Consider the following 25,364-nt stretch of genomic DNA (forward strand, 5'->3'; position numbering starts at 1 on the left):
TACAACAGGATCTTGACCAGATGGGCCAATGGACTAAGAAGTGGCAGATGGAGATTAATTTAGATAAATGCGAGGTGCTGCATTTTGGGAAAGCAAATCTTACCAGGACTTATATACTTAATGGTAAGGTCTTGGGGAGTGTTGCTGAACAAAGAGACCTTGGAGTGCAGGTTCATAGCTCCTTGAAAGTGGAGTCTCAGGTTGATAGGATAGTGAAGAAGGTGTTTTGTATGCTTTCCTTTATTGGTCAGAGTATTGAGTACAGGAGTTGGGAGGTCATGTTGTGGCTGTACAGGACGTTGGTTAGGTCAGTTGAAATATTGTGTGCAATTCTGGTCTCCTTCCTATTGGAAAGATGTTGTTAAACATGAAAGGGTTCAGAAAAGATTTACAAGGATGTTGCCAGGGTTGGAGGATTTGAGTCATAGGGTGAGGCAGAACAGGCTGGGGCTGTTTTCCCTGGAGCGCCGGAGGCTAAGGGGTGACCTTATAGAAGTTTACAAAATTGAGGGGCATAGATAGGGTAAATAGACAAAGTCTTTCTTTTTCCTGGGGTTGGGGAGTCCAGGAATAGAGGTCATAGGTTTAGGGTGAGAGGGGAAAGATATAAAAGAGACCTAAGGAGCAACTTTTTCACACAGAGGGTGGTACGTGTATGGAATGAGCTGCCAGTGGAAGTGGTGGAGGCTGATACAATTGCAACATTTTAAGAGGCATTTAGATGGATATATAAATAGGAAGGGTTTGGAGGGATATGGGCCGGATGCTGGCAGGTGGGACTAGATCGGGTTGGGATATCTGATCGGCGTGGACGGGTTGGACCGAATGGCCTGTTTCCGTGCTGTATTTCTCTATGACTCTCGTATTTGAATAAATTTTCTGTTGCTTAATATTGAGTAATTTGACCAATCAAATTACATCTGGAACACAGTGCCTTGCATTTACCTTAGAAATAAGAAAACGTTAGGGTCTAGGTTACCTTTATTTTGAGGGAGTGTGGGCCATAACACCTCGTATGGTACGATTTGCTTATATAGCATGTAAAATAACAATTTTCATGTACATGTGACAAATCAAGCTTACTAACCTTGAGAATTCTCAGAGAAGTCTGATCTTTGGAAAAGAAAAATCCCAACCTTCATTTTAAATAGCATCTTTGTTAATATTAACTTGTACTTTGTGGTTCTGGACTCTGCAACAGGGAAATATCTTAACTGGATTTACTCCATCTATCCCTTTTGAGTACTTTGTAGGTTTCCCTCTCATTTTTCAAAACTCCAGAGAGCACAGGCCAAGTTTGACCAATCTCTCTTCATTAGTTTGTCCCACCAGCCCAAGAACACTTCCTCGGAACCTTTTGTTGTACTTCCTCTATGTCAAGGCAATCTTTTCTGTAGTAAGGAGACATGGATAGGATAACCAGACAATATCTTTTCCCTGGGGTTGGGGGGGGGATTCAGAACTAGAGGGTATAGGTTCAGGGTGAGAGGGGAAAGATATAAAAGGGACCTCAAGTGCAACCTGTGGATGGAATGAGCTGCCAGAGGAAGTGTAGAGGCTGGTACACTTACAACATTTAAAAGACTTCTGGTTGGGTATATGAATAGGAAGGGCTTAGAGGATTATGTTTCCGTGCTGTACATCTCTAACTGTATGACACCCAATAATATTCTTTACTCAACAGAAATGGATCTAGCTCAGATTTAAAATTAACAGCTGATTCTGCATCCACTGCCATTTGTGGAAGAGTGTTCCAAACAGCTACCACCCTTTGCTTGCATTTCTAATACCTCTCCTGATTGGTTTGGTCCTTATTTATTGACTGTTTTCCAGAATTCCCAGCCATTGAAAATAATTGATCTTTCTGTTCCCAGTCCTGGTTTGCTCTGCAGTTATGTTTCTGTAATGGCAAATATTTCACAACCATTTACTTCCATTTGTGCCTTTTTTGGGTCATGTATTTTGCTGTCAGACAGTCCTTCATGTATCCTTTGCTTTGATTTTATGACATCATTCCACATATGAGGGTTGATGCTTGCTTAGTTTCTCCTGTTGTCTATTTTCCCTAACATCTTTTTCACTTCCTCTTATCAACTCTTTTTCCTTTTTGAATTTGGGTTTGCCCTTAAGTTCCCATCATCTCCCTGACAGGGTCCTTCGCTTAATGATCCTGCAGCCTTCTGGACTCCATGTTGAGTTTAATAACATTTGGGCTTGAGCTCTCATCTCTCCTTACCCCAATTCCCATAAGCCAGGCCTTGTTATAACACAGTCTGCTATTACACATCACCCATTATTAGCCATTAACAAACCCTATTGATAGCTATTGACCAGATCATTATCTACTCCTTTGTCTGTCCAACTGTTCTTCGCACTCATTGGGCCCTATCCCCACCTATTGTTTACTCCTTCCTCTGGCACCATCGCATTTATAATTTCTCTCTCTCTTCCCCCCCGCCCCCCAACCCTGAAATCCAGCATTTTTTCAGCTATCATCCATTCTGAGGAGAGGTAACTCGACCTGAAACGTTAACTCTGCTTTCTCTTCACAGATGCTGCCAGACCTGCTGAGCTTTTCCAGCAGTTTCTATTTTTGTACCTGATAGACCAGGTTAAACCAACGCCAATAGTTCCTGCAAACCTCCCTGCAAGGATACGAATCCCAATGTGCTAAAATGTAACCTGTCCAGCTACTACAGGTCCCAGGTTCCAGGGTCTCTGAAATGTGCTGGTGCGGTTGCTCCAGCTACGTATTCAATTGTTTAATCTTTCTGGTCTTATACTCAGCATGTGGCTCTGCAATTAATCCTGCAGTTGCTGCTCTTCATGAACTGCTTTTGAATTTCCTCGCTAAAATCTGCTTTCATGACCTTTGTTACTGGTCCAGCATGGCTCATGAATTCTGGATGGTCCTGCCGCCCCAAAGGATATCCTGCATTTTTTTTTTTCTTGTTATCCTGGGCGGCACGGTGGCACAGTGGCTAACGCTGCTGCCTCACAGCGCCAGAGACCCGGGTTCAATTCCTGCCTCAGGCAACTGTCTGTGTGGAGTTTGCACATTCTCCCCATGTCTGCATGGGTTTCCTCCGGGTGCTCCGGTTTCCTCCCACAGTTCACAGATGTGCAGGTTAGATGAATGGGCCATGCTAAATTGCCCGTAGTATTAGGTGACTGGGTAAATGTAGGGGAGTGGGTCTGGATAGGTTGCCCTTCGTAGGGTCGGTGTGAATTTGTTGGGCCGAAGGGCCTGCTTCCGCACTGTAAGTAATCTAATCCTTAACACTGGCATGAAGGAAGTAACATACTATCTTGGAGTCATGTTTCATGCTGCAGAGAAGCTTGTCTGCTTTTCTGATTTTGGAATTCCCTATCACTGCCCTTCCGTCGTCTTTTTCCCCCTCCTGTGCAGCTGAAATGCCCATTGACCTATCTGTGGCTGCATTCTTCTGAGGGGTCATTGTCTTCTCTAGTTTCCAAAATGGAATATCAATTGGTAAGCATGATTAGGCTCAGGAGCCTCCTGCACTACTTATCTGGTAGTTATACATGATTCCCCCCCGCCACCAAACTTGTACTGTTCTCATCTGTGGTGTGACCTCTATGTGTGTTAGCTATGTAACACTCTTGTATTCTAGCTGCTGCTTAAGTTTAGAGCTCAAGCTTGTGCAGCCATGACACTTTGTGAAGATGTTTGTCTTGGACATTTGCTATGTCTGTGACTTCACATGCAGCATAGGGTAAACACTCCACTAGTTGACCCAGTTGACTTGAAATCCCAAAACTCTGAGCTACTTATTCCCCTGAAGCAAATAGACTGGCATTGGAGGGAGTCCAGAGAAGGTTCACTGTTTTGCTTCTGGGTATGGATAGATTTTCTGATGAGTATTGTGTAGATTGGAACTGTATTTGGTTGATTTGCCTGTTACATTGGAGTTTAGAACAGTGAAAGATGACCTTTAAATGTGTAATACTTTTAGGGGGCCTAATAGCGTAGATGTGGCAAGGTTGTTTCTTGTGGGAGAGTCTAGGGCCATAGGGCATAATCTAAGTAAGCGATTACCCTTTTGAAACTGACATTTGTTTTCTGAGAATAATGAATCTGTGAAATTCTTTCCATCAGAGGTCTGTTGAGGCTGGATTCTAGATTAGAGTGGTGCTGGAAAAACACAGCAGTTCAGGCAGCGTCCGAGGAGCAGGAAAATTGACGTTTCGGGCAAAAGCCCTTCATCAGGAATAGAGGGCTGTCTGTTGAGACTGGGTCATAAATTACATTCACAGCTGGGATGAACAGAATTTTACTTAGTAACGGAATTAAGGGTTGTGGGGGAAAAGACAGGAAAGTGCAGTTTTCAGTGCTTCCCAAAGGTGATGAATGTAAATATTTGATTAGACTGATAAGAATTCCTACAGTGTGGATACAGGCCCTTCAGCCCAACAGGTTCCACATTGACCCTCCAAAAGAGTTACCTATTCTCCTACACTTACCCCTGACTAATGAACGTAACCTACACATTCCTGAACACTACAGACAATTTAGCACAGCCAATTGACCTAACCTGCACATCTTTGGACTGTGGGAGAAAACTGGAGCACCCGGAGGAAACCTGCACAGACACGGGGAGAATATGCAAACTCCACACAGTGGCCTGAGGCTGGAATTGAACCTGGGTCCCTGGTGCTGTGAGGCAGCAGTGCTAACCACTGAGCCCCCATACCACCCATTTGTATTGTTTGTTTGTTTTGTTCCTCACTTGGCGCACTTCATGTTTGGCATGCCAGTCTATCCTTATTTTTGGAAGGACGTTTCTCTTCTTAAAGATTGAGTTGTATTTTGTTACGTACAGTACCTAATTTGCAGTAACTATCCATTTTTTTCATTTCTTTTTGGGTTTTGCTTCCTCTAGCTAAATACCTGTTGTTTTGAAATCATCTCCATTTTTTAATCACTTTGGAGGCCACATTAAAAGCTCTTTTGAATCTCTTACCTGACTGTTTGCATTGTGCTGATGTGACCTGTAAGCTTCTTTGGTTATGGCTTCATCTTTGGCAGTTTGCCAGGTTTCTTGGAGCCCAATTTGAGGTTCCTATTTGTTTCTGTCACAACTGCTTCTTGGGCTTGCATGTAGCCTCAGTTGCTACCTTATTTTGTTTCTTGTCTGTTTGGGAAATTTTCTGATTCAGTTGGGAATTCATTGTTATGCATTAATTTCCCTTTCGTATCCTTTCATAGGATGTCGACATGCACAGAGAGTGCGTATTTAATTCCCCAAGAAACTATCCATTTCAGAGGCAATTAAGAGTTACATTTAAGGCAAATTAAACCTTCCCTAAATAGATATCTGTCAATGAAATGGCTTTTTGATAATCAATGTTAAATTCATGATTGCTAATTAATTAAACTAGCTTTATGTTCTAATTTTATTGATTTGGATTTGCAGGACATAAAGTATGTGGCTTCTGTGACTCTTTTTTTATTTCCTCTCTCGCTCACATTCTCAGAGAGAGCGAGAGAAAGAATCCCTCCATTCTGCGTTTTCACTAACTTAGATGAAAAGGGTCCCCGCACTGTTCAATATGTTATGGCAGTGTTGAAGGATTGAGGGCCTCAAGGCCATAATAATTGGCCACTTAATGCTCGACATCTGAGGGTTGGTGAGCACACTAGCCTGTCCTTTTTCCACTCCTTGAGTATTAATCTGGATTGGGAGTGGGTGGAAAGGCGATGGTTTCGAATCCCACCCCACATGTATCTGGTGGTGGCAGAAATGGTGTCTCGTGGATCCTTTGCATATAGAGGGTGATGTGCTGGAAACTGAGGACAAGGGGATCTGTATAGTCATTGTGAGAGGGAAGGGAAGGAGTGAGGGGAGTAGTGTGGCACGTAGGTCAGATGGGGTGTCAGTAATATTGCTTTGTATTATGCCCATGCCAGAGAACCCCTTTTCTATGGAAATTTGGATTAGAATTTTAAGACATTTAACCCCTCGTGTCCATGCTGGAACAATCCAAAATTAATTTCACTGCCTTGTTTTTTTTTTCTTGCTCTGCTTCAGATTTGCATTTTTTCTTTCCTTGAAGAATTTATTAGTCTTTACTTCAGTCATCCTTTCTGCCACAATGTTTTGTGCTTGAGCAGTAAGTGACAAGAAATTCTAATTGAGTTCTGACAGAAGAATCAGCTGAAGCTCTCATTTTCTCTTCACAGATGCTGCCTGTGTTAGTTTCTCTTTCTTGAGATTCTTATACATTTGATGCAATTACAATGCACCAACTTCTGTGAACAGCCAAAATTTATTAAGCAAGTACAAGTTTTGGAGGATCACTTAATACTCTCTGAGCAATGCTTGCGAAGCCTGTCAAGAGAAGCTCCCTGATCAAGGGAGCCAGTTCTTCCTTTATACAAAATCTCACGTCGCCAGTCAGTAATGCTCACAAGACAAACTCCCTCCCCTCCCCCAAGTCACATACCACTCAAGACACCGTGCAATGACCTGATTATATTGCTTCTGGAGATAATGTACCTCATCCCTTAATGGCAAGATCTGGTGTAAATCATATTTTCTAACTGCAAGGAGTTGTCAGAATTTTAACTGCAATGGTATTATTGATTCTGAATAGAAGATGACAATGCAGATTTTTTTATTGTATCTGCACGACAGAGAAACGTACCACCCTATCCCCAGGGCATCCAATTTCTTGAAGGTCAGCGGAACAAATTGACCCCTTAACACCTCAGCTGACCTGCTGAGTATTTCTATTTTTTTTGGGGGTCCTCCATCATTAAAGATTTGAATGTGGGTGTGTGATTTTCTTTTTTTGCAAGCCACCTCCTTTCAGATAATAACTTTATTTGCATCTCCTCACTCATCCTTTAAAAAATTCATCACTTCACACTTCTCGCGTTAAATTACATTGTATGTGTTTGACTGTTTGTTTGATCATTCGCTTATTCACATAATTAGTTTTGCCGCTATTGTTTACTATAGTTCTATGCTTGCTGATTAGCAAATTTGAAAATTAGTTCTTCTATATTCCATTCTATATTACTAATACATATTAATCAAAGCAGTCCTCCCCATATTACATTGCATTTCTGACATGAAATTGTTGACATGTTTACCTCATTTCTAACTTACTACTTTTTGTTTTTGCAGGTATTGATAGCCGATATAATGAGGGGTGCAGAGAATTGGCAAACTATCTACTCTTTGACCTATATAATCTGACAAACATTGATTCTGATGTGACTGACTTGCCAGAAGAAGTGCTTGATGGTAACTACATAGTCTTTAACCTAATTTCACAGAGCAAATGACTGAACAACTGAACACTTGAGGCATCTTGTTTTGTATTTTTGATGTGTATTTTTCTGAATATTATGATTGGGATGAGATGGTTGGAGCCACATGTCCTTAATTTGGGATACTTTGCATTTTGTTTACCCGAATTGGTATTTGGTTACTCGTTCTGAATGAAAACTGAAGAAGTGCTAGGTTTTCCACATAAAAAAACTTGAGCATCTTCTGTTTAAGATTTCTGTTGAGGAGTGGGTTTTTGGAATTGTGTTGTGGCTCCTGAGACCCCTTCTAGCATCATTACAGGCAACTGACAGGAACTGCATGGGTTTGATGGGTTAAATTTAAATCCTGATACCAAAACTGAACAGTTTTTATCTAATCTAACAAAAATATAAGACGATTTGGTAGTGCTCGGGGGAAATCAATTTCTTAGCAACTCTCACAGTTTCTGTCTCTCTGCCTTTTGTGCAGTACTACATTCACAGATTTTATTGTTGATTGCTGGTATGTCAGTGTTGCACACTGATTTGGATTAAGTGGCACCAATTTTGGCAGATAATAGTAAGGTGGCTTTGCACTCTGAATTCTGTGCTTTGTCAGTTGAATTGTTGGGGTTAGTATCTGGCTCACCCTCTTGGATGGTAAAAGAGCCTGCAGTGGAAAGAAGAAAAAAACTGAAAGGTCATATGCTGTTGTAGACCGTTGCGTTTTCATGCAGCCATTTGAAGGAAGAAGCCAAATCGAAGGGTGACATTAGGATCTGAAGATGTTTAGTGTCTGTGTTTCAAGTGACAGGAATGTGTTAATCTCGGCTTTGTGCTGTTTGGTAGAGAGGCAGAAGTGAAAACTGCCCTGAATCAGCACCAAACTCTAGGCCTGGAAGGTTGGTATCTAAAATTCTGTAAGCCATGACATATTTGAATGTGTGCTGGGCTGGAGTTGGTTTTTATTGCATGAAGCACATGAAACTTAATTGCCTGTTTTTTTTTTCTCTGCCTCCTTTTTTATAGGCTGGTTAGCCTAATATCAGTGTTGTGGAAAAATACTGGCGTTATTTATTAAGGATGTAATAACTGAGCATTTGGCAAGTAGTGACAATATGTTCAAGTCAGCATGGATTCACTGAAGGGAAATCATGCTTGACAAATCTCATCGGAACATAAATTCCTGATGGGACTGGACAGGCTAGATGCAGGAAGAATATTCTAGTTTTTGGAGAAGCCCAGAACTAAGGGTCACTGTCTAAGAATAATGGGTAAATCATTCAGATTGAGATAAGGAAGAATGTTTTCACTCAGTTGTGAGCTTGTACGATTGTGTCCCAGTTCGTTCAATATATTTGAGAAGGAGCTGGACGTGGCCCTTGCAGCTAATGGGGACACGGTATGGAGAGAAAACAAGAGTGAGATACTGAAATCGCATGATCAACCATGATCATATTGAATGGTGGTACAGGCTCGAAGGATCCAAAGGCCTACTGTGCACCTGTTTTCCATGTTTCTATGTTATGTTATTATTGTTGGAGAAACTAAGGTAGGAAATTGTTATGGGAGTTGGGGTGTCAGATGAAAGGGAAAATTGAAGGCCTAAGTTTCTTTTAAGTGTATTCTTGAGATTTGGTTGTCATTGGCACTGACAGCCTGAATTGGCTGTCTTCAGTTGCCCTCAAGGAAGTATGATGAGCTGCCACCTTTAATCACTGACATCCTGTGTTACTGAAAATTTTCTCACTGTTCTATTAGACATGGGGCTACAGAATTATAACCTTTATGATGAAAGAATTATCTATTTCCAAACTGAACTCCAAAATTAGTATTCCTGTGCCTTCTCTCTTGTAGATGGTAAGGTGTGAGAGAGATTCTTGTTATTGCAGAGTATTCCTACAAGTACTGTATACGAAAACTATAATGCATCAAATGTAAGAGATTGGATATTTGAGGTTATAGCTGGGCAGTTGACAAAGTGGACTATTTTGTCCTGGGCACTGTAGTATCGCTTGTGTTCTTGTGACTGACCCTAATCACTAAGATAAGTAGGCCGTATTTATCACCAAATTGATGTGTGCCTTGTAAGTAGTGGAGAGGTCTTGGACAGTTAGTTGTCAGGGTACTCAGCCTGTGATCTGCTGTAGTATATGTGGCTTGTTCAGTTGAACTTCTGGTTGTGGAAATCCCTTTGGTCATTATGATGAAGGAATTGGCATGATTGTTCTGATTCAAGTTATGGGGAGGTAATTGTTTGTTAGAACTATTTCCTGAGACTGTATTAGAAGTAATAATTCTATTTAGGATGCCAAGGTTGGATGTTGTCTGGGTCTTGCTGCATGTGGACCCAGATTTCTTTATTTGAGAAATTGTGAATGGAGCTGAATGCTTCACAGGCATCCCTTGTGATTTTGTGATGAGGAAGATTCATAGAGTAACTAAGATGCTGAGGCCTGGGATGCTGCATTATCCTTTGTAGTTCCCATTCTTTTCTATCTTCAATAATGAAAATTGAAACATAAAATTAAATGTGATATTGGGAAATCTCTCTCTCTCCTCCTGTTACTGCCAGTAAAGTTAAGGTTCTACTTTGTGTAAATCTGGTCACTGTGTTTTTCTAGTTGATTTGACAAATTTCTCTGCTGTAATGTGACCTTAGATTCTTTGAACTCTGAATGCAAAAAAATTAGTTTGTAACAGAGTGTTTTTAAATTTTTCAAATATTTGTTCTCATTGTGTTTAATCAAGATTATTCCAGTGGAAATTAATCAGAAAACTCCTGATCCAAATTTGATAAGAGTAAAATGAAATACTGCAGACATTGAAAATCCTGAAACAAACAAGGAGCATCTGGAAGAACTGGAGTTCTGAAGAAGTCATACCAGACTTGAAAAGTTAGCTCAATTTCTCTTTACAGATGTTGCCTGACCTGTTGAGATTCTCCTAGTTTGTCGACTGGAGTATCTAGCCATTCAGTAACTCCGATTGTTACTGTCTCTGCGCTGACATGACATGTCCCCTGTGGCTGTTTGCTGATCTAGTGTTTCTGTATCACAAGGTCACTTGCTGCTACCTGGCATCCTGTGATGTCAACATCCATTGTTACGCTATTTGATAACTAATGTTGTAGTTACAATAGATGCTTCATATTATAACATAATTATCAATACTTGTTCAGGAATATAGGACCTGAGCATTGTTGAGAAGAGCTTTTGTCAAAGCTTTCATTTTGCACACTTAGCAAGAAATCATTTTCAGGGGAGAAACAATATATATGCTGGAGAGGTTTTTAATTAACCTATTCAGAAATGTTTTACAGACTTCTGGAACAAGTGTGACTTAAACCCAGGCTTCCTTGCTTAGAGGTAGGAACATTACTATTGCACAACAAGAGCCCCCTAGCTCTCACATTTATACTCCATGAGAAGAGTGCTAATTGAATAGTAAGGGGGTTCTGATTGGTAGAGAGCGTGCATTCTCCATGGCACTAACTAATGCTGATTGACAATAGACTGCCAACCTTTGCTTACATTTTTTTAAATTTAATCTAGTTTTCAAATCAACCTGTTCAGTGATGCTATTATACACTTTGGACGGAGGTGGGACTTGAACCCGGCCTCCTGGCCCAGGGTAGGGATTCTGTGGCTGCGTCACAAGTGGGTCCTCGTTGTTTACATTTTAAACTCTGTAGGTTTACTGTAGTCAGGGCATTGCCATCAGAAGTCAGCTGTTAGCTGCTTTATTGAGCTGTTGAGAAACAGGTTCAACAAGGACTGCACGCTCAACTACTAGACCTTTGCTTGACGACACTTTCCACATTTAACAACCAGATATATGAAGAAAACAATGGAACACTTGTGGCTCACCCATTTCGGCTCATAGCAGAAGCAGTGATTCAAAGACTAAAACAAACAGCCCTCCAAATCTGACCCAGACTCTGGATCAGATACAGGGACAATATTTTTGTAATAAGTAAGAGAACAGAGATTGAGAACATACACTGGATTATCAACACTGTGCTCACAGGGATCAAATTTATGATCTGCATTAGGACCCTGCTCAAACGGGCTACAACACACTGCAGCACTCCTGATCTGCGAAGAGAAGAAGACCACTACAAAGTCTTTGCCAAAAACAGATATCCCTGTAGATGCTTGGTAAACAAACAACACTACGAGGGCATGCTACCACTTAACACGTTTACCTTCTGTAAAAAAAAATCTCTGAACTGACAGCCAGATTTCTCTGACCACTCAGATTCCTGACAGCCATGCTCAGATGACAACTCACGAGACATAAAGACTCTATACCTATCATGTGCAAGACAAATGCAGTTTACAAGGTTCCATGCAAAGTCTGCATGAAACACTATATCTGGCAAACAGGCAGGCAACTAGCAATCTGCATCCACGAACACCACGCCCAGCTGTCTGAGTAGCCATACACCAATGACAAGGATCACATTCGACTGAGGTGTCACAAGGATCGTAGGACGAGCTAAACAGAAGACAGCCAGAGAATTTGTCGAAGTAAAAGACTCATCCATTGAGTCCGTCAACAAACGTACAGACCTCAACCCATATACCGGCCACGACAACGAACTATTTGAATTGGCAACCGGAAGCAACAGGAACGGAACCAAATAAAATCCTGAAGAGACCGTACAGCAATGCTTCACAAGAGGCTCCAAAGTACTGAATATGTCACCTAGACATGGGACAAAACATCTGCAAATCAACTTCCGAGCTTGGTGAACATATCCATTACTACATAATAAATAGGTACAGTGTAATGTATGTTTTCTTTCTATCTGAAAAGAAGAGGGCCCTGTTTATTAATATATGTAGCTTCCAGTACCTGCAATTCATAATCTTCTTGCCAGCCAATCAGCACTGTTCTCTTATCTAGTATAAATGTTAGTTTTCTTTATTCAAATTGGTATTCTTGTCAATTGTCCGGATGAATGAAAGGCGAAAGGGTATAGAAAAATGTCTTTTTTTTCAGAAATAAACTTTATCCTTGAGAAATATTAGAACAAGATTGATTTCTAGCGCTACACCATGCCAAGCTTTTATTTGTATTTCTACATCTAAAGTTCATTCAATCCCATGTCCTTGCAAGTCCTTGGATTGCAAAATGGTTCTTCACTTTTGACTGTTGCTAAAAGTGAATGTCAGTTGATCATGGCCTATTTTGAGAGTTCCTAAATGAAATGCTGACAATATTACAAGTTGTTAATCTGTCCTTTCTCTTTCAGATGTAATTCTGCTAATCAAGCCAGAGAGTGTTCATCTGTACTGCAACCCTGTGAACTATAACTATCTTCTGCCTTATGTAGCATATTGGAGAAACCTACACTTGCACTGTTTGACAGAAAAAGAAGTAAGTTGTAAAGCTAAAGCAAAGTGAAGTATTGTGGGTGCTGGAAATCTGAAAGAAAACGAATTACTAAATAAAGTTTGGGGCCATCAGAGCTGAGAAAGCAGAGTTAATGTTCCAGAAAGTTCTGACTAGAGGTCACTGGGCCTGAAATATTAACTTTACTTTCTCTCCGCAGGTGCTACCAGACCTGCTGAGCTTATCCAGCAATGTCTGTTTTTGTTCAAGTTGTAAACATGTTAGATACCAAAATATTTTAATTGAGCAAGTATGTAAGGTTCATTTGTATTAAATGTTCTCATTTGGCAATTTTTGTGATTGATCTGAAAATCTAACTGGAAGAAGACAGATGTGACATTAAAATCCAATTATGTATTTTTCAAAGTCCAGAATATCTGTACAAAGAATCATACAAAATTTATAAGCTTGCTGCTTACACATGATGGCGACCATTCTCCCTTGCTGTTGTCTTAATTTGGGTCATCGCATTTAACTTACTGCATTGCACCACCCTGTTTTTTGCCCTTCTTGTTGGTAAGTGGTAATGGGAAAGAATGTGACTAGAGCAGCTGAATGGGGACAGTAACAAATGTACCACCTATGTAAAGATTGGAGCGAGAAGGTTTTAGAAGAAAATTAAGTCGTGGAGATATGTCTGGGTTGCGGAAGCCAGGTCAGAGTACATTTGTCCTCCTGTGGCACAGTGATCGTGTCCCTACTCTGAGCTGGGAGGCCTGAGTTCAAGTTTCACCTGCTCAAGAGATGTGTTATCGCAACTCTGAACAGGTTGATTTAGAAATATATCTGCCTTGAGAAACTATTGATAATATTGAGCTAAGCTCTGATATTTCTATTCAATAGTTCTGAGTATAATATTTCTGAAATCACTGATAAAATACATGGCTCAGATGAAAGAAAAAAATTCCAAATCTACTCAGCTGTTTTGAACACTTCAGATTTAAATTTTCTGTCTTTTTTTAACATTCTTTATTGGCTAGGGTTTTTGTTTTTGGGCTAGTTACTTGATTTTCCTGCAACAGTAGAACATTTTTTTTCATCAAAGGAACACAATAGTTCAGCTTTTATCAATATGCTCATAGATCACTCAGTTCCTGGTAAATTGAAGTAACCACAAAATCATATATTAGTTTAAGTTAGGATGGTCACTGGTCTGAGTTCCATCAACTTGTTCATGTAAACCACAATGTTTTTGTATTGTACAAGAGTTTATACATTGTAATTGATTGAGCTTAAACTTACTTCCTTAGTATGAAGATGAAGAAGCAGCAGAGGAATTCAAAATTACCAGTTTTGTGGATATGGTGCGAGATTGTTACCGCATTAGAGTTCCATATAGCTTTCAGGGTAAAGACCAAGTTTATTTTCTAATATTATGAACATAGTTGAAAATTAGAAATAATTAAGCAAGCCATACAAACATTTCTCTTTAGTCTATGCTATTACTTTTGATCTGTAAAGTCCTTTTTTTTTCTATCCCCACGAAGTGAAATGCTTTGAGCAAACATGTTCAGGCTAGGAGTGTTTTTAGTATTCTTTAGGATTTAGCTTGTAGGTATTCCCTCTCTGCTATTGGTAAAGTGAATGTTATAAATCAGACCCACTTGGAATTCTGGATGAATTCTGATGAATGCTTGCTATACCTCAGTTCAGATTTTTAATTTGTTTTGAGCTTCACTTTCTTTTGATGCAAGTGGTAATCTTTAAATTTATGGTTTTGGTATTTTCATGAAGCAGTCAGATTGCTTTGTTACTGCTTCATATTTTAATGTATTGTTCCACCATCTTCATTGTTTGTTTGAGCATTTAAAGTTGAACATAGAACTGGAAGCCATGATAGGCAATGCACCCAATTGAGGCTGCTGCACCATTTGATTGTGGCTTATCTCATCTCTGCCTCAACATTTCTGCCCAGTTTCCCAAAACCCTTCATCCCATTGCTAATTAAAAGTCTGTTTATCTCCTCTTGAAATTTATTCAATGTTCCAGCATCTACTGCAGTCTGAAGTAGTGAATTCCACAGATTCATGATCCTTTGAGAGTAATAATTTGTTCTCCTATCTGTTGAAAACCTGCTACTCCAAGACTGCTCGTTCTAGAATGCCCACAAGAGAAGGCATCCTCTCTACATCTGTTTTTGCATCTTATAACCATTAAATTACTTGGAGCAACTGTTGCTATCTGGATCACACAATTAGAAATGAATTCTGTGACCTTTGGTTGATATAAAGGTGCATAAACCTGGCAGGTGTTTATTTTCATTTGCTGTTTTAGATTTGGTCACAGATATTGAATTGCATGTAGTTGTTAGATATTTTAATGCTACTAATGAAAGAAGTCACTATATCTTTACTGCTTGGGTGTTAGCAAATCTGAAAGCATTTTTTCTTCTATTATTTGGTATGCATGCTAATTAAATTAATATTTCAATCTGTATTGCATTTTCTTCACTTAATGGATCTGTAATTCTCTTTTACGATCACCTTGTGCTAATCGTTATGCACCCATTACTATTTTTAGGCCATGTTCAGAAGTTTGATATGTTCATTGTTGAGAAGTGGCCCATTGTACAAGCATTTGCGCTGGAAGGAATTGGAGGAGGGGAGTTTTTTACAATGAAACATGAGGTATTTAATTTTTATGTGGATATCATACAAAATTGTCTATATTAGTTAGCTAATTTGAACGGCATTTTTTGAGAAGCTTCTCCAAATAGAGATAAGCAGTCAAAATTCATGAAAGTTTGACAAATGATTTGAAATGTTACACCTTAACTACGAACAATGGGCAGTGATAGATGAACATGTCCCACAATTCTGAGAAGTTAGTTTGAAATTTTTTGAGGCATTTGAAACCATAATTGGATTGATTCTAAATGGGATTAATATGTTAGGCTAATCTTGAGCTCCTTCATTCTTGGTGTACATCTTCCACCCTGACCTCCAATTCACCTGCACCTCACCATCACTGTCTCACAGACATATACTACAAACCCACCAATTCCCACAGCTACCTATACAATACCTCCTCTCTCCCACCCTACCTCCTGTAAAAATGCCATCCCTTATTCCCAATTCCCCCGCCTCTGCTCCCAGGATGACCAATTCCACCACCTTCCACGATTGCAACTTCCCTTCCCATGTGGTTGACGATGTCCTCCACTGCATCTCCTCCACTTCACACACCATTTCCCTTGAACCCCACCCTTCCCAATGCAACAAGGACAGAACTCCCCTTGTCCTCACTTTCCACCCCACCAACCTCCGCATACATCGCATCATCCTCTGCCACTTCCACCACCACCACCAAATGGACCTCACCACCAGACATTTATTTCCCTCCCCATCCCTATCAGTGTTCTGAAAGACCATTCCCTCTGCGACTCCCTTGTTAGGTCCACAACCCCCTCCACCAGCCCACACCCCACTCTAGCACCTTTCCCTGCCACTGCAGGAAGTGCAAAACCTGTGCCCACACCACTCCCCTCACCTCCGTCCAAGGCCCCAAGGCATCCTTCCACATCCGTCAGAAATTTACCTTTAACTCTGCCAATGTCATCGACTGCATCCCTTGCACCTGGTATGAACTCCTCTATATCAGGGAGACAGGATGCCTTCTGGTGGATTGTTTCAGAGAACATCTCTGGGACACCTGCACCCACCAATCCCACCGCCCCATGACTGAACACTTTAACTCCCCCTCCCATTCTGTCAAGGACATGCAGGTCCTGGGCCTCTTCCCCCGCCAAGCCGTTACCACCCGACGTCTGGAGGAGGAAAACCTCCTATTCCGCCTTCCGACCCTAAAACCATATGGGATAAATGTGAATTTCAGCAGTTTCCTCATTTCCCCTCCCTCCATATTATCCCAGTCCCCAGCCTCCAACTTGGCACCGCTCTTGAGACCCATCCATTGTTCCCCCTCTGACCTATCATCATCTCCCTCCTCTTCATCCACCTATCACTTTCCCAGCTACCCCTGTTTCAGCAAATGTCAGGGAATGTGCATTGGTAGGTAGCTTAGAGGAGCTGAATGTTATTTAAATGGGGAAAGATGGCAGAAAGGTTTAGCATAGAGGGATTTGGGAGTTCTGATGCATGAATCACAAATAGCTAGATCCAAGTTCAGTGGGTAATAGAGAAAGCAAATAGCCTTTATTTCCAAGGGAATAGAGTTTAAAAATCTTAAAACTATACAAGGCTTTAGTCAGGCCATATGTGGAATTCTGAACGGTTTTGTGCAGTCCAGAGAGAACTCATAGATTAATTCCATGTATGGAGGGACTGTCTTGTGAGGAGACGTTGAGTGGAATGGGCCTGTACTTGTTGGAATGAGAGGAAACCTCAGAGAAATGCACAAAATTCTTAGAGGACTTGACAGAGTAGATATGGAACGGTTATTTCCTCTGTAGGAGAGTAAAGGAACAGGGATATAATTTCGGAATAACTGGTCGTACTTTTAAATTGAGATGAAGAATTTATTCTGAGGGTAGTGAATCTGTGGAATTGACATAAACAGTACCGTTACATTGAATGAGACCATTGCTTTGTCCTTGTCTGTGTTTATGTTCCTGATGTTGTCTAGGAATTCCTGTGATCATAATATGGAGTATTTGGATCCATTGACAGCATCACACCCTCGAATATTATTAAAGCACACCAGGTTAGGCAGTATCTGAGGAACAGGAGAATCGATGTTTTGGGCATAAGCCCTCCACTGATAAGATGTTTAAGTTTTTGTTGAAGTTCTTCTGCCAATTTGTGATGGAGTTCCTGAAAATTCAACAAGAGGTATGAATGGCGCTGTACTGAAGGTAATCCATAAAATCGTTGTGTTCCCTTCTGGCTTCAGCTTCTGTAGGTCTGTCTTGGTTATCAGTCTTTTTTGTAGGTTAGTGTTGTTTATTCTATTGGTTAGCTGTGGCATGGGGTCATGCACCCTCTGTTGTTAGGTGTCAGTATCTACAAGTAGTTTCTGTGTTTGAATATATTCAGTTTTGTTCATGATTATCGTCATTCTGCCATTATCTGCTGGTACTATGATTATGTTCTTGTCCTTTTTGACAAAATGACTGAACGAACCAGCAGCAGAGTAGACAACGTGACAGGCACCTGGGTAAGGACCTTCTCCAAATGACAGCTGACAGACACAAAATCCAGTACGAGTCAGGGACTCAACTACAACCACAGGGACGCGGGAAAAAACGACTTTCAAGATGCACTAGAATATCTGGTCAGAACTAATGGACTAACCAAAGAGACACATCAAGCAGTCAGACAAACCATTGTACCCTCTCAAAGAAAAGACAAATTAACAACCTTAACACGAGAGAGAAGCTTGAAAAACATTCAAAAGGTCAAGAACATAATCGTAGTACCAGTATATAAAGGCAGAATGACAGTAATCATGAACGAAACTGAATACTGTACATTCAAAGAAGAGAAATTACTTGCAAACTTCTCCCAGCAGAGGGAGCGTGACCCCATGCCATGTCAAACTAATGAAATAAACAACACACCACAGAACATAACAAAATGGACTGATAACCAAGACACACCTATAGAAGATAAAGCCAGCAGGCAACAACACCCCATGATTTTATGGATTACCTAAGGTAAGCAAGCCAGCCATACCACTTAGACCTATTGTGGCGCTTCCAGGGGCTCCACGATATAAACTGGCAAAAGAACTGCAACAAAAACTTAAACGTCTTTTCAGCGGATCCAAACAATGTCGGGAACATAAACATAGACAAGGACAAAGCAATGGTCTCATTCGATGTAATGATGCTGTTTATGTCACTTGACAAAATCTTTGCCAATGAGACAATAACCAACCTCCTGAACAAACAGAACAGATAGCACGACAGGGAACCTATCAAAGAGGACTGCATACTCAAACTACTAGATCTGTGCTTGACGGTACACTTCATATTCAGCAGCCAGACATATGAACAAATCAGTGGGACATGTGATGGGCTCATAGCAGAAGCAGTGATGCAAAGACTGGAACAAACCGCTCACTCTCAAATCTAACCCAAGCTCTGGATCAGATACATGGATGATGCTTTTGTACTATTTAAGAAATTAGTGATTGAGAACACACACTGGATTATCAGCACCATGCTCACAGGGATCAAATTTATGAGAGAGGAGGAAACCAACAGCCAACTCGCATTCCTGGATGTGATGGTAGAAAGAACATACGATGGTGAATGCACTGCAAAAGTGTGCAGAAAAGCCCCACGCTCGGACCGGATCCTGAACCACAACAGCAACCACCGAATTAAACAAGGAAATTGCATTAGGAGCTACAGAAGAGCTGTTCAAAAGGGCTACAGAACACTGCAGCACTCCCTACCTGTGAAGAGAAGAAGAACACCTCCATAAAGTCTTTGCCATGGACAGATAACTTCAACTGCGGATGCTGAGCAGACAAACAACATAACAAGGACATGCCATCACCTAACACACGAATTACGCTACCTTTTGTATTTTAAAAAAAAAGCCTCGTAACTAACGGCAAAATTCTCCGACCACTCTGATGACAGCCTTTAAACCGCAAGCCACGCTCAGCCGACAACTCGCCAGAATAACCTACACTCATCATGTGCAAGACTAACATAGTTTACAAGATTCCTTGCAAAGACTGCATGGAACACTATATAGTGCAAACAGGTAGACGACTGGCAATCTGTATCCATTAACACAAAGTAGCCACTAAATACCACGACCACCTGTCCTAGTAGCCACGCACCGATGAAAAGGACTGCAAATTTGACTGGGACAACACAACAATAATAAGACAAGCTAAACAGAGGACAGGCAGAGAATATCTAGAGGCATGGCACTCATTCATTGATTCCATTAATAAACACACTGACCTCGACCAAGTAAACTGACTACGGTAATAAACAATGGGAATCTGCAACCGGAAGCAGCAGGAATGAAACCAAATAAATTCCAGAAGAGACAGTACAGCAGCGCTTCACAGGAGGCTTCAAAGCATAGAGATGTTACCTAGATAGGGATGAAACTTCTGCAAATCAACTTCCCAGCTGGGCAAGTATACCCAAAACTATGGCAGCCAGCACCACAGCTACATGTCTTTATGCAAACCTTGAACTAAATTTCTATGTAACTTGAAGAAAAGTGTTATTAATAATAGATCCTGGATGTACTTTTGCTTGCTGACCTGGAAGGTTCGTTTCCAGACATTTCATCACCATATTAAATAACTTCTTAAGTGAGCCTCCGAATGACGCACTGGTGGTGTAGTCCGCTTTCTGTTGAAATGTTTGGCTTTCCTTGGGTTGGTGATGTCATTTCCTGTGGTGGCATCATTTCCTGCGGATGGTAAATGGCGTCCAAGTCGATGTGTTTGTTGAGCGTTCCAGTTGGAATCCCATGCTTCTAGGAATTCTCGTGCATGTCTCTGTTTGGCTTGTCCTAGGATGGATGTGTTGTCACAGTCGAAGTGGTGTTCTTCCTCATCTGTATGTAAGGATATTAGTGAGAGAGGGTCATGTTGGTTTTCATGTATCCTGGTGGCTAGTTTTCTGCATGTTTGTCCAATGTAGTGTTTGTTACAGTTCTTGAAAAGTATTTTGTGAATGACATTAGTTTTGCTTGTTGTCTGTATGGGGTCTTTCAAGTTCATTAGCTGCTGTTTTAGTGTGTTGGTGGGTTTGTGGGCTACCTTGATGCCAAGGGGTCTGAGTAGTCTGACAGTAAATTCCGAAATGTCTTCGATGTAGGGGAGAGTGGCTAAGGATTCTGGACATGGTTTGTCTGCTTGTTTGGGTTTGTTGCTCAGAAATTGGCAGACTGTTCATTGGGCACCCGTTCTTTTTAAATACACTGTATAGTGATTTTCCTCTGCTCTGCATAGTTCCTCTGTGTTGCAGTGTGTGGTGCCACATTGAAATAATGTTCTGATGCAACTTCATTTGTGGATGCTGGGATGATTGCTTCTGTAGTTCAATATTTGGTCTGTACATGTTGTTTTCCTATAGACACTGGTTTGAAGCTCTCCATTCACTGTTTACCCTACTGCGAAGACTAGGAATGGTAGTTTGTTGTTTTCCTCCACTGTTTGTTTAGTGAATTTTATACCAGTAAGGATATTATTGATTGGTCTTGAAGGTTTCCTCTAATTTGTTTTGTTTAGTGATGACAAAGGTGTCATCCACACAGTGGACCCAGAGTTTGAGTTAGATGGTTAGCAGAGCTGTTTGTTTGATTCTCTGCATTACTGCCTCTAAGAACCCTGATATCGGAAATCCCATGGGTGTTCCGTTGGTTTGTCTGTAGGTTTGTTGTTGAAGGTGAATTGGGTAGTAAGACATAGGTCCACTAGCTTGACGACAATGTCCTTGCTGATGAAGTTGGTGGTTTTGGTCTCTTTGGGTCTTCTAATAAGTCCTTCTCTGGTGATGAAATGTCTGAAAACAAACCTTCCAGCTCAGTGAGCAAACCTACATCCAGAGCCTCAACCTGAGCTTGAAATCTTCTCAACTTGATAATAGTCTTTTATAAATTGCCTATAATTTTCTTTTAATTTTAGTTATTTGACGCTAGCGAGGAGCTGTGGCAGACTTATAACAAATTGGATCCAGTCTCTCTGGAAGTCTTGATTTCTGAGGTAATTCAATAAATACTAATATGTTATCTTTAGTTTCTAAATGTTGGTTAGAGCTGCTTTGCAATGAGGAATGCATTGGTTGCATTCTAAGAGTAATGCAGGTTAAAGTTGCATTTCTTAAATTAGATAAGTCGTATTTTGGAATATAACTTTTTAATTGGGTGAGACCTGAGGAATTTATATATATAGTAGAAATATTTGTTTGTGTGATATTATAAGTGAAAACTGAAAACATTGCTTATGGAAAACTGTAAATTTGAGGAGCTTAACAATTTGTTTGCTGTATGTACTTTTGTCCATTTTGAATTTTTCAGGATTTGACAGCATTTGACAGACAATGGGCAAGCTTCTTTTCCAACTTTGACATTGAGTCCTCTTCCTCAATACTGGATCTTTCCGAGGCACAGGCTGGAGAGGTGGGGAATACATAATTATTGCAGTATACCTTATCCCATGAGCATTTATTGCAGTTCTTCAGTTTAAAATGATGAGCGAAAATATTGTGTTCTAAAATATCTAAATTGATTAGAAAGAAGAATTTTAGATTGAGCTTCGATTCACAAAGCTGAATTTCTAATTCTGTGGACTGTCTGACTAAAAGCTCTTCTTACAACTCTGGTTGTGGTTTTGGAGCAGAGTGGAAGGTAAATGTTGTTCTGAAACAGGTGGTGCAATGTTTTGGGTCAAATCCCCAAGGCTTAGAGTTCTCACTGTCCTTTTAAAGGTTGGTTTACTTGGTTTTGGTTCCAAATATTGTTTTGCATTAAACTGTTCTCCTATTTTCTTTCCTGAATTTATTTACCCTGCCCCTTTCACAGCCACTTGCCTCCACATATACTACTTTTAGATGGAAGAGCAGACAAATGGGCTGCAAGCTACTCCATGGCTTTCAACACCAATGCTCTTCCATGGATCAACTAACTGGAGGCATGATGGTAAGGGGTATGAAATTAAACCTGTCTCTTTTAAACCCTGCAGGGGATGCTGCAGGTTGTTCCACTACTTCCATTGTAGAAGCAGATGTAAGTGATGGAAACTATTGTAGTTGAGTATCAGCTCATGCTTTATGGGTTGAAAATTTGAATTGCTATAAGCTTTCTATTTTTAACAACAATTCAAATAAGGTACTACTTCAATTTTATTCACTAGAGGTGGTAGTGTTGAGTTAAAAAACTTACCCAGCTGAGCGTTTTATGCTGGGGAGTGGGGAAATGGGATAAAATTGGGCCATCCACCTCCCAGAGGAAGATACAAGATGGCAACAGCAGCAAGTGGTAGCCAAACTGGCCTGTGGGATGCTTGCCTCAGTTTACGAGGACATTGCCTCATTTTAACGATGAATGTTGGAACTGCAAAGTCTCAAACCAAAATGGCACTTCACATGCCCGCTGGCAGGTCCTAGTTCATGCACATATCAAACAGGAATTTATTTTTGAAGGGGGACAAACCATAATCATTCTTCGTCTTCCTGCAAGTGTGTTGGAGGGCAAATAATTTTATGCAAATATTTTCATTTAATAGAATTTGTATACTTCAGAGATGTGTCACTTGTCTATAATCAGATGGTTAAAAAATCATATGGCTCTTAATTTAGACAGAAGCTGTGAACCATATTGATTACTTTGAGGCAGTTTGGCATTGATTACCTTAGTACTCTCTCTTTTCCCACAGATATTTTATTTCCATCCATGTACAACATTTTATTTTCTTTTTCAGCCATTTCGAACTTACTTTAGCCATGGGTTGATCACCAGTCAAATTACAGAGAAAAGGTAATTGCGTATGTATGCTAAATTTTTATTTTGGTATTTTCCATAGTGACTAAATTTTACTCTTTTTTTTTTAAAAATTGTTTAATTGCGGCTCTGAGGAGGTAGCCTTTTATTTTGTCAAATTGGCTCTTTGTCTTTAAGTGCTGAAGCTGTCAATTTAAAAAAAAAATTGAATGGAGCAAAAGTAATCTTGTTAACTTGTTTTTAAAGTAATTTTGAATATCTTGAACTCCAAAGTTCCTCCAGTTAACAGGCTAAAACAGTATTACACCAACAGGAATGAAAATAGTGATTGACTTATCATAGAGCAGTGCAGACCCATCGGTCTACAACAGTGCCATTCTAAATTAATCCCATCTGACTGCGTGTGGTCCAAATTCCTGCCAGTTCATGTGTCTGCACAACACACCTCTTCAATATTGCTATTGTTACTTGAGATTCTGAGAGATAAGATGTACATGCATTTTGGAAAGACAGGTTTTGTGAGTGGGAGATTATGCCTCACAAATTTGTTAGAGTTCTTTGAAGTAATCAGGAAAGTTGACAAGGGGCAGGGCAGTAGTCGTACTTTATATGGATTTCATTACTGCCTTTGATAAGCTTCCATATGGAAGGCTATTCCAGAAGATTAGATTGCATGAAATCCAGGTCGAGCTGGCAAATTGGATACACCATTGGTTTGATGGTAGGAAGCAGAGGGTAATAGTGGAGGAATGCTTGTCAGACTGGAGGCCTGTTTCTCGTGGGGTGCCTCAGGAGTCAGTGCTGGGCCCATTATTGTTTGTTATCTATATCAAGATTTGGGTAAGAATGTACAAGGCATGATTAGTAAGTTTGTTGATGGCATTAAAGTAGGAAGTATAGACAGTGAGGAAGGCTATCAGAAATTGCAGCAGGGCTTCAATCAGCTGGGAAAGTGGGTTGAGAAATAGCAAATGGAGTTTAATATAGATATATATGAGGTCTTGCATTTTGCAAAGTCAAATCAAGGTAAGAGTTTCATGGTGAATGGTAGGGCCTTAAGGTGTGTAGTGTAAAAGAGGGATCCTGGAGTTCAGGTTCACGGTTCTCTGAAAATGATTCATAGGTAGGCAGTGAAGAAGGCTTTCAGCACACTGGGCTTTATCAGTCAGAGCATTGAGAATAGAAGTTGGGAAATCATGTTGCAGTTATACAGTACATTGGTGAGGCCACACTTGGTATATTGTGTTCCGTTTTGATCACCTTTTTATCGGAAGGATGTTATTGAACTGGAAAGAGTGCAGAAGAAATTTACAAGGATGTTGCCAGGACTCAAGGGTCTGAGTTACATAGAGAGGTTGGACAAGCTAGGACTTTTTTCTTTAGAGGTTAGGAGACTAAGGGGGAATCTTTAAGTGTATAAGATCATGAGAGGCATGGATAGGGTCAATGCCCTTAGTCTTTTTCCCAGGGTTGGGGAATCGAGGAATAGAGGGCATCAGTTTAAGGTTAGAGAGGAAAGAATAAAAGGGAACCTGAGGAGCAACTTTTTTTTTAAACACAGAAGGTGATAAGCATGTGGAATGAGCTGTTACTGGAAGTGGTTGAGGTGGGTACATTAACAACATGTGGACAAATACATGGATAGGAAAGGACTAGAAGGATATGGGCCAAGTGCAGGGAAATGGAGTTAACATGGATGGACATTTTGATCAGCATGGACCAGTTTAGGCCAAAGGGCCTGCCTTCATGTTGTAGGACTCCATGACTATGTATCTGGTTCTGCCATCTTCCCTGGCAGCATGTTCTAGGCACCGACCACTCTTTTTAAAAAAAAAAAGCAGTCTAGTTTTGCACATCTCCTTCAAACTTTCCCCCTCTCACTTTTAACCCTATGTCTGATTAGTATTTGACATTTCCATACTGGGGGGAGAAACTCCAACCATTCACCCTGTCCATCCCTCTCAATTTTATATACTTTTATCAGGTTGCCCCTCAGCCTCTGATGTCCAGCAAAAACAATCCCAAGTTTACCCAACCCACTTCAGTCCAGGCAACATTCTGGTAAATCTTTCGCATTTTTTCTAATTTTTCTAACCAATCTGTTCAGCGATGTTATTGTATACTTCTGGAGTAGGTGGGACTTGAACCCATGCCATGATGACCAAATTTCTCTCAGTACTGTAAATGTGGCCTAACGGAGTTTTAGACAGCTGCAACAAGACCTGCCAACTTTTGTATTGATTGTCCTGATCGATTGGTGGCAAGCTTGCCAACCGTCGTCTTTATCATGTTGCTACTTTCAGGAA

General features: G+C 40.5%; 1 protein-coding gene across 4 annotated transcripts in view; it reads left to right on the top strand.

Annotated features, from left to right (window-relative positions):
• The window catches only part of dnaaf9 (dynein axonemal assembly factor 9), a 227,511-nt gene that overhangs the window by 21,736 nt on the left and 180,411 nt on the right, over positions 1–25,364 (top strand). For 3 of the 4 annotated variants that reach the window (XM_043696504.1, XM_043696418.1, XM_043696328.1), the window contains exons 3-10: positions 7,155–7,274; positions 12,540–12,664; positions 13,930–14,026; positions 15,200–15,306; positions 21,245–21,322; positions 21,637–21,738; positions 22,141–22,257; positions 23,039–23,094. In XM_043696504.1, coding sequence (XP_043552439.1) covers positions 7,155–7,274; positions 12,540–12,664; positions 13,930–14,026; positions 15,200–15,306; positions 21,245–21,322; positions 21,637–21,738; positions 22,141–22,257; positions 23,039–23,094 — 802 coding nt within the window. The remainder of the gene's footprint in view (positions 1–7,154; positions 7,275–12,539; positions 12,665–13,929; positions 14,027–15,199; positions 15,307–21,244; positions 21,323–21,636; positions 21,739–22,140; positions 22,258–23,038; positions 23,095–25,364) is intronic. The other variant, XM_043696586.1, reaches the window with a different exon arrangement.

Source organism: Chiloscyllium plagiosum, chromosome 1, assembly GCF_004010195.1.
Source record: "Chiloscyllium plagiosum isolate BGI_BamShark_2017 chromosome 1, ASM401019v2, whole genome shotgun sequence".
In the NCBI taxonomy this organism is placed as follows: Eukaryota; Metazoa; Chordata; class Chondrichthyes; order Orectolobiformes; family Hemiscylliidae; genus Chiloscyllium; species Chiloscyllium plagiosum.